At 41.2% G+C, this 18,185-nt stretch overlaps 4 protein-coding genes across 4 annotated transcripts in view; 1 reads left to right on the forward strand and 3 right to left on the reverse strand.

The window, feature by feature from the left end:
- The window catches only part of lgr6 (leucine-rich repeat containing G protein-coupled receptor 6), a gene marked incomplete at its 5' end in the record, with an annotated part of 70,325 nt that extends 63,454 nt beyond the window's left edge, over positions 1–6,871 (forward strand). The window contains 8 exons of the mRNA XM_080854304.1: positions 37–108; positions 1,334–1,399; positions 1,736–1,807; positions 2,282–2,353; positions 2,809–2,934; positions 3,803–3,957; positions 5,282–5,362; positions 5,453–6,871. Of these exons, the coding sequence (XP_080710430.1) occupies positions 37–108; positions 1,334–1,399; positions 1,736–1,807; positions 2,282–2,353; positions 2,809–2,934; positions 3,803–3,957; positions 5,282–5,362; positions 5,453–6,687 (1,879 nt within the window). The 3' untranslated portion in view covers positions 6,688–6,871. The remainder of the gene's footprint in view (positions 1–36; positions 109–1,333; positions 1,400–1,735; positions 1,808–2,281; positions 2,354–2,808; positions 2,935–3,802; positions 3,958–5,281; positions 5,363–5,452) is intronic.
- A 1,591-nt stretch (positions 6,872–8,462) lies between these two features.
- ube2t (ubiquitin-conjugating enzyme E2T (putative)) lies at positions 8,463–10,498 on the reverse strand (the record flags this gene model as incomplete). Its single annotated transcript, XM_080853408.1, has 6 exons — positions 8,463–8,573; positions 9,008–9,091; positions 9,750–9,848; positions 10,030–10,135; positions 10,221–10,290; positions 10,390–10,498. 6 exons carry the CDS (start codon positions 10,496–10,498, stop codon positions 8,463–8,465), a joined length of 579 nt encoding a protein of 192 aa, XP_080709534.1.
- Positions 10,499–11,479: 981 nt separating this feature from the next.
- Positions 11,480–15,526, reverse strand: LOC308377058 (uncharacterized protein). Its single transcript, XM_080853606.1, has 5 exons — positions 15,447–15,526; positions 14,919–15,209; positions 13,399–13,662; positions 13,200–13,298; positions 11,480–12,678 (listed from the first exon to the last, which is right to left on the reverse strand). Exons 1-5 carry the CDS (start codon positions 15,505–15,507, stop codon positions 12,476–12,478), a joined length of 918 nt encoding a protein of 305 aa, XP_080709732.1. The 5' UTR covers positions 15,508–15,526; the 3' UTR covers positions 11,480–12,475.
- An 843-nt stretch (positions 15,527–16,369) lies between these two features.
- On the reverse strand, positions 16,370–18,018 carry LOC308377091 (putative methyltransferase YdaC; the record flags this gene model as incomplete). The annotated part of the gene is made up of 2 exons (XM_080853646.1): positions 16,370–16,806; positions 17,583–18,018. The coding sequence occupies 2 exons, from the start codon at positions 18,016–18,018 to the stop codon at positions 16,610–16,612; spliced, it is 633 nt and encodes a 210-aa protein (XP_080709772.1). The 3' UTR covers positions 16,370–16,609.
- Between the last annotated feature and the right edge of the window lie 167 nt (positions 18,019–18,185).

An 18,185-nucleotide genomic window follows, 5' to 3' on the forward strand; every position in this document is an offset into this window, starting at 1 on the left:
ACCAACCCTCGCTCTGCCTCTTTTGTCCTTCCTCAGCGCCCTTACCCGAGCTGGCCTCACCACCCTACCCCAGAGTCTCTGCCAGCAGCTGCCCAACTTAAGATCACTGTGAGTATTCAGTCCTCATCCACCAGGAAACATACACATTCTAGTCTGTTTGCTGGAGTGACTTCAATCAATCAATCAATCAGTCAATTTATCAATTGATCAGTAAATTCATCCAATTATAGCCAAAAGGCTAGTTTTCATTGGCAGTCCCCCTGCCAGAGTGAAAAAAGGCTATACAACCCAAAAAAGGGCATTAACGTATATAGCAAACATAACATTGACAATATATCAAGAATTTAACTAAAATAAATTAAATCCCATTATACAAGCTCCTCTTAGTCCTTAACCATGGGTAGAAGGGAAAGAACAACGTATAAAAATAATTCTACTGCTTACCCACTAATGATAACATTTCTGGTTATTTATCAACCATGTTAAACTACTTAGTAGTAGAAGTTAAATTGTTTTACACAGTATGCCAATATCTCAGTGAGACTTCTTTGTTGAGGTACAGCATGGGGTAGGTTAATATGGAGTCTGCTGCTTCAGCACTGACTTAAATGGGAGCTGGTTGTCTGGCCTGGTTTTCCACTCTCCAACCAATGCTCTTGCTCAACATTTAAATGATGATGTTGTTTTCCTGCTGTCACCCGTCTTGTGATGCTCAAGAATGTCCCAGGCTTGTGGGTACACCGCTGATCAAGCCTTTGGTCAGGCTTTCAGAATTCACCCAAGAATACACTGATGAAAAGCCTTCAACATCCAGACCCAGAGCACATAAATATATAAAACTTCAATTGCGCGCTCTCACAAGGGGAAAGCTCTGTAACATGTAACTGCTGAGGAGAAAATTCATGTGACTGCTGATATCCATATGGCCCTGTAGAACAAACCACCAATTTTTTTCATGTATATGTGTTCTATGTAATGTTTCAACACCTAACTTTTTCAGGGTCCACTAAATCCATCTTATTTCAATTATCTCCATTGAATAAGATGATGCACCCCCCCCCACACACACGCTACTCTGACTATTGTCGTGACGATTGAAATGAACAGTCATATAAGAAGGGAAACAGCTAGATTTAGCTCAAATCCGGGCAGAGGTCTAATTGTTGTGCTAGGCTTATTATACAAAAATGTCACAGCAGATGGGAGAAGGTAAGAGCAACCCATAGTAAAATGATTCACCATCCTGACATCACCCTCTACAACCATGCAGCAAAAGCCCTGCCCTGTGTAACTAAAAGAACCTCTCCATTTTTTTTTTTTTTTTTTTTTACAGTGAACTGTCTCATAATCAGATTGAAGAACTCCCAAGCTTTTGTCACTGCAAATCACTCCAGGAAATGTGAGTTTGTGCGCAACTTCTGTTCTCTATCTGTGCTTGAACTGTACCCCTATTCATTTCACATGCTAGGCAACCACTGAGCTCATAGTCAGGGGGTTATGCAATGAAATCTCAATGCCCTGAAAAGTTGACATCATCTATCTGTGCTCTTTGTGCAACAAAGGTGATACTGTGTTGTAATCAGTTGGGTTGTTGGGTTTTGTCTTTCACACACCATGGTGTCATTTCCTTGCTGAGTAAGCCCCCATGTACTGCCGAATGAGTGTCGTTCGCCGTGGCTGTCAGCGGCACGGCAGAGCTGAGGTAACGCTAGGTTTTTGTTTTGACTCTCCGCAGAGGACTACAGCACAATCTGATTCGGCAGATCGAGGCGAACACATTCCAGCAGCTCTCCTCCCTACGCTCACTGTACGTGCACGGCCCATCTAAAGACACACACATGCACGCACATGCTCATATATATATGCACATACTCACTCACACACACTCATACACACACACACACACACACACACAGACTACACTAACTCAAAAATAAGCATTCACCTAAATACAGGCTACTCATGATATTTGAGTATCCCTTCCAAGTCCAAGTCCACTTGCTATGCGCAGGCTGTGTGCACACACTTCTTATGAAATGAAGTTGTCTTTCAGTAAGTGAAACATTCACTTGAACAAGTAACACAAGCGCTCACATTGCCAGAGCCCTATATGTTGCTGGAGTCATTCATACTGCTTAACACTCCCACCCTGTGGCCTACATGAGACTTGAACCTGAAGGGATACAGATGACAGACATACAGATATTTGCCTCACTGATGAAATTGTGGTTGAGCTTACACTGTGTGGCCATGTTTTGCATGTACCCACCATCTTTTGCAGGGACCTCAGTTGGAACAACATAGAGACGATTCACCCAGAAGCCTTCTCATCTCTGCACTCTCTGGTCAAACTGTGAGTGACGCTCTTACCATGATTGCCATTGCTCATGTCTTCCCTTTAAAAATATGAAATAAAAAAAATGGCACTGTTTCCAGTGAACACCAGGATAGCTGCCAGCTTGCTGAAGCTTTAATTAAACCCTGGCTTGCCAAGTGTTTTTCTTTAGTTCAAACCTTCAGATTCCTTGATCCATACTTTAGTATTTGTGTCATCGACTCAATGTTTTTCTTGGCTTGGGTTTTACGAAGTTGTGGTTGTAATAATGAAAAAATCCTTTTGCTGTGGTGCAGACTTATGTAGTGAGTCAGTCACAACAGATTAAATAGACAGTATGAAAAGAATGCTATGATGTATTCTTGAACAAGGCATATAAAGTGGCTGCAACACCTGTAGTAGACCTGTAGCATCTTCAAGAGTGGATTTCCATGAACATTCTTCTGCATTTGAAAGACTCTCTCTTTTCACAGTGACCTGACTGAAAATCAGTTAAGTGCGTTGCCCATGGTGGGACTGTCCAGCCTTACACACTTAAAGCTGAGAGGAAACATGGCCCTCTCCAGTTCTTTCAGACAGGAGGACTTCCCCAAGATAAGGTAGAAGAACTCTTATGGGATAATGTGTTCAAACACTCAATAATCTGCACAGAGATACCCTGGGGGGAAACTGTATATCTTCAGATTTAGTCACTGTTCACTAAATAAATGAATAAGGACAATTGTGTTTCTCAGTATAGTTTTGTGAATACATAAATCAAGTACTTCATACGGCAGTGACAGTATAATCTGTGAAACCCTCACAACATATGGCCTCTGATTATTGACCACATTCTAAAATAAAGGAATAGAGCGACTTTGGACTGCAACAATAAAACAGAGATAACACCAGAGTCCTTCTCTATGACAGCAGCTGAAAGCTAAAATGTTTAATGACCTGACCCATTTCCTCAGTCACCATGAGGTACCTAGAGCAGTATCTGTTAATATTGTATTCCCCTTGACTTAATTTTCCCTGTGGGCAAAAAAGCTATCATTCCCAGGCCTCTATGGGTCTTAGTTATTACTGCTCTTGCTTGACTGTCATTCACATATGGCTAGGGGCAGCACATGCAGTCTACTGATGAACTGTCTCTAGCTTTCATGTTTGGCCCCTGCAGTAGGCATATGGAGATGTGAAACGGGACTAAAGGTGTTTTCACAAATTCACAGATGAAACAGTAATGGGGTTGAGACGAGTGATATTCCAAACTGTTCCCACCAAAAATCTTGATAAAGATGAATAATTTCACTTCTGTGCTCTACAAACAAGTAGCTGTTTTCTCCCTGTCTCTTTATTTAGACATTAAAAATATGCATCCTACTATGAGTTAAATGTACCTTTTACACATGCACTGCCAAAGCTATTCTAGAAATATAAGTACATCACTTGTTACAAATGACCATTACCAACACATTACCTCAACAGGGTGATTGAAATGCCCTACGCCTACCAGTGCTGTGTGTATGGCTCCTGCAGCAGCCACAAATCCCTCAACCAATGGGATACTGAGCAAATTAGTGAAGATGATGACCTGCATAAGAGGACCATAGCTTTATTTCCCATCCATGCCGACAGCAACTGTAAGTATGGTATAACATTTCCATCCAATAACAATGACTGCCATTATAAATAAATGATGAACCTTCTATGATGTAATGTGTCCTGGCACTATATAACCTAAGAGGCTTTGCTTGAATTATAGTCTGGAAACTCTCACATGAGAAGAGCTCAGCCTGCCAGATTTCTGCTCAGTTCATCAGAATCCTATGAGTTGTATTTTAGGTGATGACAAAAAAAGGACGTTTTTCATTTTCAAGACACTCGAAAAGAAACGTGGCTACTCTCATAGGGTTTAGCAGAGGTGCCACCTTTATATCCATGTTATCAGAGGCTATGTGAAAGGCAGAAATATACAATGGCACACCTTGATGTGAAGGATGTTTTTGTTTATTTCTATTCTGGGTTTGGCCATTTGATTTGTCCCTGCACACTTCTTGCTGCCAGTCCCACCACTTGAGCTTCTGCAATGCCAGCTACAAGCCCATTCAACCATTTTCAAAGTCATTTGGATCAGTGGTCATCAAATATGCCCCTAACTCCATTCAAATTCAACCACATGTTTCCAGACAGTAATAGATGAAGTTAAGATTTGTGGGATTGCAGCATAAGGCTAGACATGGTGTCCATTGGTAAGCAGCAAAGTTTCACAACAATGTCTGGAGCCTGAAAACTTTCTGTCAAAACTATTGCAAGATCCTCTAAGAAAAGCTTTTACTCAGAGCAAAGCTGGGTCACAGATGGTCTACCTGATGGAAAGAACACAATACAGCTTTTTATAGCACTCTGCGACTATGCACTGTAATGAACTTAAACAGGCTGTGTGCTATTTCTGGCTCTCTCGTATCTATATTTAATTAGGAAAAAGCAAACAAGTTAGTGCAAATCTGCACTTACCACATGCATTTGAGTTTCTTTTTTTCGCTATACATTCCTTCATATGAAATCCAATCGACGTGCACACTTGAAAGCACTCTGTAATTACCTTTCAAAGGGTCTATTTAAAACAAGATTGAATGGGTAAGATTATCTAGATGAGCACTTGAATGTTATCTTAAGATAACAAAAACAGAGTATGAACACACAATGATAATGGGTATAAATTGGCCCTCAAGTAGGTAAAATATTTCCCTTGCCTTCAATTACATGCAAGATTTACTATTCTTAGGGGAAAATATTAAACCTCGAAATGTTGGTGCGAGTGACATTTTCTGAGGTGAGGGAACTGTTGAGTCAAACATGTTTACTATGCAACTTTATCTTGAAACAAGCAATCATTGCATAATATTGTTGTTCAAAAACAAGCTGACATTTTGTATTTCCACTCCTTATTCTGTTGTGTTGTAGATGACCTCGACATGGAGGAATTCCAATTAGAAATTGAAGAATCCAAACTCCAAACCAGCATCCAGTGCACACCACTCCCAGGTATACTATTTTTTCCTGCCAGCATGTGTTGAAACAGACCCAAATTGTAATTGTGTGTTTAATTAAGGCTTCGCTTTGCTCTTCTGCCAGGTCCCTTCAAGCCTTGCGACTACATGTTTGATAGCTGGGTTGTGCGCTTGGGAATGTGGGCAATCGCTCTCGTCTCCCTCGTGGGCAACGGCCTGCTTATCATCAGCGTCTTCGCATCGCCCACCTACCTCTCCCCGGTCAAGTTTGTCATCGGCGCCATCGGCGGGGCCAACCTCCTGACCGGTCTGTGCACGGGCACGCTGGCTATGGTGGATGTGCTGACGTTTGGTGAGTTCTCACAGCACGGTGCCCGCTGGGAGTCAGGCACGGCCTGCCAGACCACAGGCTTCATCTCCATCTTCGCCTCTGAGGCGTCCATCCTCTTCCTGACACTGGCGGCCGTTCAGTGCAGCGTGTCGGTGTCGTGTGTGCGTGCCTACGGCAAGTCGCCGTCCTTCAGCAGCGTGCGGGCTGCTGCCGTCGCCTGCGTCCTGCTCTCCGTAGCCGTGGCCGCTCTGCCGCTGGTGAAGGTCGGTGAGTACGGCGCATCGCCCCTCTGCCTGCCCTCTCCCCTGCCCGAGGGTCGTCCATCCACACTGGGCTTCATGGTGGCCCTCATCATGATGAACTCCCTCTGCTTCCTCATCATCACCGGCACCTACATCAAGCTCTACTGGGACCTGATGAAGGGCGAGTTCGACAGCATCTGGGACTGCGCCATGATCAAGCACGTGGCCTGGCTCATCTTCACCAACTGCCTGCTCTACTGCCCCGTGGCCTTTCTGACCTTCTCCTCACTGCTGGGCCTCTTCCCCGTGGCCGAGGAGGTCATCAAGTCCGTCCTCCTTGTGGTGCTGCCCCTGCCGGCGTGCCTCAACCCGCTGCTCTACCTCCTCTTCAACCCCCACTTCCGCGAAGACGCCAGGCTCTTCTGGAGCCGGTCCAAGCTGTCCCCGGAGGAGACATTAGATTCATTCGTGTCCATGGAGACCGAGAAGAGTTCCTATGACTCCACACAAGCCCTGGTGTCCTTTGCCGAGGTGGACACCCTGTTCGACTCCTCTGCCTTGCCCAAGATGGAGGCAGAGGATCGCTACCCCTGGTCACCCTCCGTGCCGCTCATCCCCTGCCAGCAGAAGGTGCTGCCCATGGGCAGAGAGTGTATGGCTGGGTCTATCACAGGAATGTGCCTTAATGAGGAGGAGTGTTTGAGAGTCAATGGGATGGACAGCATCAATGGCAGCTCCTTCCCTGCTGGAGTATGTCACTCATCTCCCATCGCATCTCATTTGTAAATCATTTATATGGCCATTTGAGACTTCTAAGGACCATTTCAGAAAGAGAGAGAGAACGAAAAAAAGAGAAAAGCAGAATATTCTCCTTGGACACTGCAGTGAATCAATCCTTACATTTTGGAACATTATGTGACTGTCTTTGATGAATGAACAAATAAATGGTGGGGAATGTGGTTTGTGGTTTCCCAGGGAAACATCCACCATCGTGCTATTGTGCCATCACAGGAAAGCAGATTAATTTATATATTCAGGAAGCTGTTTCTCATGTGGCGGCTGACTTGTAACTTCATATTTCAACGTGGCAAAAGGAGGTAACAAAGGTTTTTTTAGTACCATAAACACAACACATCAAAGAGGGGGAAGAGAAAAACGAGAGAAAGAGCTGTTGACGCAGACATACAAGATTTAACAATGTGAAATGAGTTCAAAGAATCTCCCAGTATGTTTCTTTCACACCTCTCTCTGTGACATAGTGAGTTAATATTTAGGCTTTTCAGTATAGTTTAAAGTAGAGATCCCCAGTCGAGCCCTTCTTTATGTGCAGATCTCCAGAGACTCCAACTGAAAACACCCAACTCTACACCACAGACCATCACAAAACTCTTGATTACCTCAAGAGCTAAGACATGCAATGCTTTGCTTTCTCATTAACATGAATGATTTGCACTCAACGTGCTCATGGTTTTTGGTATGAAATATATTTTTCTAGTGTGTGACGGCGGTAGAGGCAAGTGTACCATTAACATTTGTCAGAAGCTCTTCTTTCGTGTTCCCCCAGTGCTTTCCAGAACTTGCCCTGCCTTGCATGGAACCAACTATGCCTTTTATAAGTTTCCTTTATTTTTCAATTATGTATTAACTGTCCACCAAAAAACGAAAGGAACTAACTTTACAATACAGCCTACCAAGTCTCTTTTAACACGTACAACGACAGACGATGTAAATGTCAGTAAAGGGACAAACTATAACATATTATGGGCTCAAAAGGGAATTTACTGAAAGCAACCTTATTCTGTTTCTGTAACTGCAGTAATTTGTCACAAATTGTTTGTGTATCACTACAGACCCCTACCAAATCACATTCACAGTATTGCTGAATGTGAAAGCACCCACAATCTTTGATTTTGTATAATACATAGTTTGACATTCTGCAGAGACAGAATGTATTTCCATTTTTTCCATGTTCTTTAGACTGACAGACAAAGAAAAACATGTTACTACCATCTAGATCAGCAGTCAAGTTTGGATGGCCATTTTGTCTGTGTATAGTAGGCTAGCTGTTGTCTGTACAGTGTAACTACCTCTGACCTAGCATGCTATTATTTCATTGTACCCCAAGTGTGTTGATCGTCTCTTTTTACACAAAACATGTTAAATTTATATATAATTTTATATTAAATACCATAGTTTGTAAAACACATACTATTTTGGATGTACATATTTACATATTTCTGTACACGTACAACAAAAAATATGATTTAATAAAATTATTACTTTCATATATTTAAGTCCCAATGGCTGGTGAGAAATTTGTTCTTTGCTCGAAAAAAGATTTATTTTACAGAAAATAGAATGAAAACCTAAAATATTTTATTATATACATGGGCTAGAAGATAAAGATACTGGAGGAAATGATTTAGCAGCATATACGAAAGTGAAACGAAAATGTGGCACATAAAGAAAATGTTGTAAAATGTTCAAAGACCCTATTTGGTGAATCCGAGCATTAAGAAAAAAAGATGACAGATGGCTGTACACAATCACTTAGAACTAAACTAAAGGCACACTCTCTTGGACTCTTGTGGTTGTTCCTTAAGAGGTTCCCTCTTGCGAGATGAGTCTTTACTTAGAACCTCAGGAACCTTTTCTCCAGATTTCACTTGGCCCTTAAGACACAAGAGAGAATAATACATTTTATCCAAAGTGACATTCAGCATATACAGAACCGTAAACTAGAAGGGCATGGACCGACTCTTCATATGGAAAAGTCTTCAACAATCACATGGATAACTTGATTTTCCTTTATAACATGCCTGTTTGACAAACATAACCAATCCTTGTGGCATTATAAAGAATCTGAGAGCTATGTCCTTCAAACCTACTGGGACAGTGACAAGGAAAAAAAATGCTTGCACTGACACCTTGTGCAAAACCTGCCCCAGAATTGCCCTAAGGCCCAACTGCAAGATTGGCACACTCGATATATTTTATAATGGATATACAGCTCCCTCTAGTGGTGAAAACATGTCATGTGGTAACCAGACCACCTAATCCTGAAAACTGTATAGCATTTTTTTTTTTTAAACAATTAAGAACTTACATCATTTCTCTGGATAGCATGTTTTTCTGTCCAGCTTCTGGCTTTCTCCAGATAAACTTTCTTGTTATACTTAAATTCTGAGGACTGCAAACACAAGGCCATTTTTATTTCCGAAATGAGAGGACGAAAACAGGAGACACCACATTCTAAATTAGAAATGAACCAAGAAAGGTCTATTAAGAGCATTCAATGTAGAGTATAAAAAGATATTGGCATTCAGTAGATCTCGTTGACCTTTAGGAACCATATAGTGCATACCATTTTACTTGAAAGAGAAATATACACCTGAGAGACATGTGCATTTTAAATTGCATAGTTTTATAAGGCGAAAGGAAAGGGTATTCTTTAGTCAGAGACTTTTGAACAGCCAAACAAATACATCCCCTCTATTGAGAGGCCAACCCCTAGACACCTTAACTTGGATATAACTGACAGACAGGTCCATTTTGTAAACGGTTGGGTACTTCTCTATGTCTCTGGCCTACAGACATCAAGCCTTTTTTGTCACAATATCTGATTGCACATATTTTCTTTATAATTTGAGGAAACGGTTTATATCTATATGCACAGCTTCCGGAATGTGACAAAATACTCACAAAGCACTACTGCTCTGCTTGGAGAACTAAAATGCATGGCCTGCCGTTCAACACGGGTGTAAGTGAGTTTCTGTGTCAGGTCTCCACTGTAGTGCTCTGCTCGTCAAACCTTAACTTTGTGTACATCTGAGAGAGATGGGACTCACAATGTCAGCCATGAGAGGATCATCTGGATTAGGCTCGGCCATGAGGAGCTGGATAGAGGTGAGCACTGTGGAGATGTTCAAAGATGGCCTCCAAGCACCCTAAATGACAGAATCAACACATGACCACATTCTTTAAGTGATGACCAACACTCAATTTCTCATAAAAATGGCACAGGCTCAATACTCCCTTAATGCTATTGCCTACACAAAAACATTCCATGGCCAATCTGTGCACATCAATCATTCATGCGTCGCTATTTTGACAAAGCATTAGGCCTACCTTGGGTGGAAGTTTTAGTGCATCCAGACAAATGCGCCCTGCATTGTCAATGTTTGGGTGATATATTGGAGTCAGGAAGCGAATTTTGGGTGGTTCAAACGGGTACCTGCATGACATACATTTTCTTCAATAAATATTTCATGACGGGTAAATTAGGCAAGTAATGTTAGTTGGCTAGCTAGCACCCTCACCTTTCGGGTACGTTGACCTCCAAAGAAAACAGGCCTCCTTCAAATGTCGTGTTTCCACCCCCAACAATTTCTGTACTCAAAAGAAGTTCAGATATTCGACTCAATATTAACAGCTTAACATCGGTTGACAGTGACACTCGACAGACAATTGACTTCGATGTTTACTCACGAGCTCTAAGGTCATCAATTTGATCATCCGACTGCCAACATGATATTCCCGGGGGTGGTTCAGTTGTAAGCATCTGTAGTTCACGTTTAAGACGAGAACCCCTCTGCATATCTACCTAGCTTCCAGTGATTACAGTTCTCTGAGAATAGTACGTTTGCTATGCCTTCTTGGATGTGCAATTATCTTGGATAAGAAAATCCTACAACTAACTTTAGGTTTACAGTCACGGTACGCAAGTAAAACTTCACAAGTAGAATGTAGATACACAATAAAATAACTCGATGCAGTCTTAGCTTTTTAGATACTGACTACTAGCGGCTACAAACTTCTTCGTGAACGTCAAAAGATTTCAAGTCTCCCCCCTTTTCCTGTCTACGCGCTCAGAGGAGCATCACGGGTAACAGAGTTTGAAAGTGTGTTGGTCAAACGGTATTTGTGTTCATAAGAACTTCAGGTCCCATCATACATCATACATGCCAAATACAGGCGCCAGAAAACCATTGGATGTCGATCACATAAAAATAATAATAATTTTCTGCCTATTTTCATCTTGAGGCCCTGAAAGAGTATTGAATACTGAACTGATTTAGATTGATTTTGTCCCTAGTAAAAATCTGACAGCAGCAAAAGGATGAGAAAATAGGGCAGATGTTAAAATACAGAAGTACATTTTAGTTATCACTGTGGCAGTTCAAGGCATGTTCCACGTTTAATCCAATAGGCCTACATTTTTTGTCAAATTCAGTGAATTGCTCCTTACAGTCCTCTAGCTGTCCGTTCAGTCCCTGCGCTCAAAATAACTCCAGTGTTAATTAATACACAGTCCTGGCTCTGTTAATGGGAAACAAGACAGCCAAAAGGGTAACTAAAACCCAGGGCTGGAAGGCTTCAGCATGCCTGAACTTTATGGGACAGGAGAATAGTAGATATTAGAGCGGTAAATACAACAGGAAATACAATTAATCTGACACAGTGACATTATAAAATTACCTCCAATATTACCAAGAAGAATAAAAGCTAGTGGCACAGTAATGTCATGGCACACAAGGAGTTAAATAGATGGTTCATTAAGGTTTATTTATACAATACATAGTAAGCTTCATATCTTTCAAGGTATTAGTGTCAACACCAGACATGAAAGCTTAAGGAATAGTTCTGAGCAACATGAGCGTACTTGAAATCATGTACATTGACAATTTCACAGCCATAATTGTATGTGGTGGTAGTGGTAATGATAATGTCAACACTATGATTTTTGTTTTTTAAAACACAGCACATGTTCTATACAGTATATTCTGAAATCAAGTGAACTACTCTAACTGAACTATGTTACTGAACTGAACCTGTACTTTTTGTGGTGTGTTTAGTGATTTGCAACAAGTTGCCACGACAGTATGCTCTTCCTAATCACATCTCCAAATTTTTTAATAACTAGTTTCCTCCTGACCGGCATGTGTCTGACATGGCACTGTGGATAGATTGGAATCAGATGCTGAATCATAAAAATGTATAAATGAACTATAAATACAGTATGTACTGTGTTTCATGTTTTGCACTGTAGTGTGTCTGCCACAGTACTGTGTATGCTGCTGTAGTGTGTCTGCAGCTGTAGTGTGTCTGCTGCTGTAGTGTGTCTGCTGCTGTAGTGTGTCTGCAGCTGTAGTGTGTCTGCTGCTGTAGTGTGTCTGCAGCTGTAGTGTGTCTGCAGCTGTAGTGTGTCTGCAGCTGTAGTGTGTCTGCGTAGTATGTCGTATCTCTCGCCTATTGTCAGGAGTTGCGATGGCTAGCCTGGTTGGCAAGGGGCAATAAAAAGTGTAACAAGAACAATAAACAACAATATGCAACAAGAAACAAAGTTAAAGAAAACCTATGCAACAGGTGATGGGCATCATCTGATTTTTCAAGAAATACAAGTATTATTATTGTGAGCATTTCAATCTTTGCACATGGTGTTGGGAACCCAAACTGTTTGGGGACCGCTGCCCTAGCTGTGAGACAATCGTGTGCGCTAACAAAAACACTTGCACAGACCTGGCTCTGTAAATGGGATACAAGCCAAAGACTTTGGAGTGTACCGAGCCGTACACTATTCCAGACAATACGGTGGTATACCACTTCGTTGCATGGAAGGGCTATCCATGATAGTGCTGCAGTCATCAAGCAACGATTTAACCTCCGTCTGTTCTCCTCCTCTTTCTCTCTCACACGGCACTTCAATCACACTCTCCTGTCCTTCTTGTCCATCCTTCTTTTCATCAACTCGGTTCATTTCCTCTGGATTGGACTTCACTATGTGTGCAGCAAAGAAAATTAATACACACAGAGAGACACATACACACAATGCACTTAATTATCTACACAGATATATTGTTCCTCAGCAGTCTGTTTTGTTTGTGTATCTTACTGTAAATGTAATTGCTTTGTTTCACTCTTTATAGGTTTTCAGGTAAACACACTACATGATACATCTCTTGTCCAAGTGGTTAGGGACCTCACACCATGGCCAGGCCTCCAGTCACATGCAAGTTACTACACCTGAACAACCTCTTTACACACCATTACTACTTTGTAACAATATGACTGCCCTAAAGAAAAGCCTTTTTGTATGTTGACTGAACTGCAGGTAGAAACAGAACAGTTTCATTGTACGAAACTATGTACAGGTGTTACAGTCATAAGTGCATATAAATGTTTCTGTCTATGGATTGCTGAGCCTATCTTGATCTATGACTCCGCTTCTGAACAAAAAGTTGCTGATGGCTGATTACATCTGCAGTTCAGTACAAAATAACTTCAAAAGACCATTTTACCTTTGGGGATCCTCCTCTTCAGAACATACAATACCACACTTGCAACAGCAAGAGCAAGCAGGAGGACACTCAGTATAGCCAGTAAAGTGATTATTGTACCTGCAAAAGATATCCATCATTAAAAACTTGTACTTGTATTTATAATACAGAAGTCTATAGTTCACTAGGATTACTAAAGCAGGCTAGACATGTTAATTACCAGAGAGTCCTGGTTTCTCCTCCTCTGGGAAGCAGTCAGCGGCTTGGAACTGCTCCGCTTCCTCACTGACTGGGTTCTTCACCACACATGTGTTCACTGAGTTTGTCTCTACCTTGCTGATATTTGGTCCAATCTGGCCATTAATCTCTGTGGTGAGGCCCGGCCCTGACCAACTGTACCTGAGATGAGGGCCTTCAGCTTGACAGTGTAAAACTGATGTGCCATTGCTTGTCATGCAGGTGATGATGGGTTTTGACACAGGGTCTGAACACACATCAAACACAACAGATATTAAAGAGCACAAGCAAAACATTAGACAGCACGCACTCATTTGATTACATTTCATATTTCATATATCTTCATTCCGAGTGCATGCAATTGCGACTTTGTGAGACTCAGTGTGTGTATTGTTTACAGAATAAATGTAACTAATGACTAAAACATGAATAGGTTATATGATCAAAGGGAAGGAGAAAGCATGGCATTTTCACAGTCTTCCACCTGTCAGTCAGCTGATCAGGAGGGGACCACAACATGCCTAACATGTGCCTTTTTTTGAAACATGGCAAAATCCTTTGATGACACCCAACATAATTTGTATAGCAGGTCTCATGTGTCATGCAAGCGCCTGATAAGGCCGACAATTCTTCCACACGCTCAATTAAAGTTTCACACTGAGCAAGTGTGAATTTAGAGTCGCCATTACCACTCTCCTCCCCCTTGTGTTCTACTCTGTGAATTACTCCAACAAGCTCTTCAGCCCCCATGTTTCAAAAAGTCACAAGTCAAAGTCCATCTGCTTGGAGCTGGCCACGTAGAGATAGAAAAAGAAGGGGGGCTTGTGGCAGAAGGGGAAGGGAGACAACCGGAAAGATGGCAGATTAATTCATACACGTAGATGTCCACAATACATTCAAACATTCAAATAACATGGTATATACATGATACATACAAAATGTATAGTGGATAAGGTAGCGAGAGAGCATTCAAGTATTGAAAAACAGCTTAGCGGGTATACTGTGTGCTCATAGGTTACTAGGGTGGCAGGATACGACAACAGTGCACAACAGGCTGGAAACAGCCACAACACCCGCTGCATGCCTCCCTCCTTCACAGTACATGCGCTGTCTGTATCCCAGTTTTATTGATATTGAGGTTTTTATATGCGTTTAGTTGATGAGTTATGTTAAGTTATGTTGGCTGGCTTGGTGCACTATGTTTTACAGGCATAGTAAGAGTGACTTCTGGTTAAGCTTGGTGGTGACAGTGCTAGCTAACAATTGCACCCTGTCTCTATAGATGTCACTAAAAACTACACACTAACCTTTATATTTCAAATAAAATATCATAGTAGTATACCAAATGGCAAATGTTAATTGAATATTTGAATTTTCATTATAATTTTGAGCCCAAACTTGCATGCATGAGTGGGAGTTTTAAATTCAAATTTAGAATTACATTAGAATTACATTTTTCATATTTAATTTGGTACTAAAGTCCTTCCATAATCAACCACTTACCAATTATTTCTACTTTGTGTTTGACACTGTGTATAATTCCGTCTATAACAGCCTCTGCTTCATATGCACCACTGTCCTCTACTTTCAAACCGGAGATGGTCAGGTCCCCTGTGTCTGGAATGAGAGCCGTCCTTCCTTTGAACTGCCTGAACTCAATGGGATTTGAATTCATATCCCAGTCCACTATTTTGTGACCATCACATTTCCACAAAATCTCCTGAATCTGCTGTTTATTTGTCTTAAGAGTTATGCTCCCATTTGTCTTTGCGAACAACGCTCTTGATATTTCACCTGAAAGGAAAATAGAATAAGGAACAAAGGTTAAGGACCACTTAATCAGCGTATCACAATAACATTAAATAATTGCGAAATGATTATGAGTTGTGATCTCCGAATATGGGTGTGTAAACTGACCAGCCAACACCAGAAGCTACGCATGGTCATTTTAACATTGTGTAAATGCATACGCACTAGAACACATTTAACGTGTATCGTATTGCTTATTGCAGACGCAGAAATTGCACTTACTTAAAAAAGAGTACAACACAAAATGTAGAGTGCAGGTTTTCACTGACGAAAAAGCCAACATGTTCTCGACGAACCATTTATTCCCATGCGAAAGTGAAACCAACGTTTTCCAAAACTTCCCTATGCAAGGGATTATGGGAATTGTATGCCTCATATGAAAATGCTTCACATCAAACCCGTCGGTGTTCACCAAAGCTGCTGCCATGTGAATTGGTCATTCGTCGATATAATTGAGAGAATCTGGAAAAGTTTCACTCATTGACCCTCTCTTGAAGTGATTATTAAAACTAGCTTCACACCTAGCTCCACCTGTTGTGCACCCATCCCCGATATAAACAGTAAACGTATGCTTGCATCCATACAACATAATGTTTTGTTAACTAATGCAGATATTTACAGCCTGACTGGGCTATGAAATATCACATAAATGCATAAACCTACATCCTGACCTTGGACATAGTGGAATAGATGGTGGAACTCAGCCCAACAGACACAAGTGACCAGAGAGTTAGGTTTTTAACAGGTCATAGATTGGTGGTAAATTATGTTCTGTTTCACTATCTCCTTATGCTGGGCTGTATCATATAGAGTCCTTATACCAATATTGTCATAAAGGTCAAAACTTAATAAAACATTGTGACATTGTGATGGAACACAAAATACAATATCTGTAACTACCACTAGGTCTTGTCTTTTCTTTTGAGAGGCCCGGAGGACTTGATAGCTTGACACACGTCAACACTCAGCTTTTAAGCACCTTGTAGTCAAGCAGACTTTGGTAAGCCTCTAATATATCATATATTACATCTCACATCACATATCACATAGAATTTAAAGCAGACTTTGGTGACCCTCTGTAAGACTAGAAGTGCACATCATGCTTTGCTCTACTTTGCTGTGAGCATAAATACAAGGGCCATGCAGTCCACAGACAGCCTGTAAATCCATAGCTGTTATATTAATTATACATATTTACGAACAAATTTCAAGAGGCAAATAAATGTTCACACAATCTTGAAAGGGTTCAGTGGGTTCATAGCATGAGAGCACATGTGTGAAATGTAGCACAATACTTTCAAAAATCAAGGATATTAATCAAGGAGGTCACATCATCAATTTGAAAACAGAAAATAGGTTATATATATTTTTTAGTAATGTCATTTTCATTTTGAAGCAGTGGCAACTATAACTTGAAAGGTGATCCGCTGGTCTGTTATGTTTTCCATTCTCACATCTGAGAATCCTGTGGCCCGTAAGGCCTCCATATAGACTTCAGGACGCCAGCTCTCCCCAGTAAAAACTTTTTTAGGTGCCATGTATTCCAAGTTGGATAGTCTGAGGGTTGTCACCATGAGACCACCTGGAAAAGATCCGAATTTATTCCAAATAGTATATTTCATTCAAAGTAGTGTACATTTTCCACTTACCCATTGGCACTATTTCAAAATGTATGTTTATCCTCTGTCTTTCAGCTATCTAAATCCACAACTATTTTGCACAGTGATTTTCACTTTAACTTTAGCAAATTGTTGTGTTTTTCAGAGCTATGTTCACCTCTTCCATTGCTCAACTTCCTTATATGACTAACCTTAGTCCAGTTTATCTGGACAAAATAAGTGTTTAAAGGCACCCAGTGCAACTTTCGAGGCTTAAAAATAAACATTCAATTTCTAGTCTTTTTTACACGTAGTAAGTTTCAATAACTCCATACCATTACATATCGACATTCAAGTAGCAAAGATGAGACGTCGTTGTGTGGTGAAAACTGATAGAAAATCGATAACAACAACAATCGCCACCATTTTCTTTATTTATTGGTGCCCACAATAAATAAAGCAGGATTACAGTCAATGGAAAAATGGCCTCTCCCCACCGGCGATTGTTGTTGTTTACAATTTTCTATCAGTTCTCACCACACAACGACGTCTCATCTCTGCTCCTTGAATGTCGATATGTAATGGTATGGAGTTATTGAAACTTACTACGTGTAAAAAAGACTAGAAATTGAATGTTTATTTTTCATTGAATGTTTATATAAAGTTGCACTGGGTGCCTTTAATCAAAAAACATCACACATATTAAGCCTGCACATCTTTGAAGCTAACTTTCAACATTCATGCCTCTCCCTTTACCCACCTGGCCTCATGACGCGGTAGATCTCAGAGGTGCCTTTCTTCAAATCTGGCCAGAAGTAGTAGCAGTTACAGTGGAACACCCTATCCACGCTGCTCTCCGCTATGGGCATGGATGCCACGTCACAGTGGTACAGGGTCACCTTTCCACTAGTGATGAGCTCCTGCATTCTTTTACTAGCTATCTGGTGCATGTACTCAGAGAAGTCTATCCCCAGGAGCTTCCCTTTGGGTCCAGAGAGGAGCCTTGCAGCTGCTTCTAAACCAACCCCAGGGCCGTGACCCAGCTCCAGGACGGTGTTATCTGGGGAGATGCCACACAGCTTCACAGCATTCTCCTCCAGCACTCTGTTGCGCCTGGATAGGATCTTTGAGGTTAGCCATCCAGCGACACTTTGTGTGGGGTGTCCAAATTGTGGCCCTAATCTTTGGAGAAACATCTGCAGGGTTGGATGGAACAGAATTTTTTTTTTATTTCAGCTCTGATAAAAACGTTCAAATGTCATTGTGAGTGAGGAATACATTTCTGAGTTATAAAGACAGTACAGAGTACAGACATTCAGAATTCAACCAACGTGTTTTATGTTTATTGTCACAGGCATAGAGA

This window comes from Sprattus sprattus (genome assembly GCF_963457725.1).
Source record: "Sprattus sprattus genome assembly, chromosome: 16".
Lineage (NCBI taxonomy): Eukaryota > Metazoa > Chordata > Actinopteri > Clupeiformes > Clupeidae > Sprattus > Sprattus sprattus.

Bases quoted from the DNA above. Each gene is read 5' to 3' on its own strand.
- LOC308377058 (XM_080853606.1), bottom strand. From the start codon at position 15,507: ATGTTGGCTTTTTCGTCAGTGAAAACCTGCACTCTACATTTTGTGTTG. The intron at 13,663-14,918 runs GTAAGTGGTTGA...ATGTGTGTTCAG, and splicing joins ACACAAAGTAGAAATAATTG to ACCCTGTGTCAAAACCCATC. The intron at 12,679-13,199 runs GTAAAATGGTCT...CTGCACACATAG, and splicing joins GAAGAGGAGGATCCCCAAAG to TGAAGTCCAATCCAGAGGAA.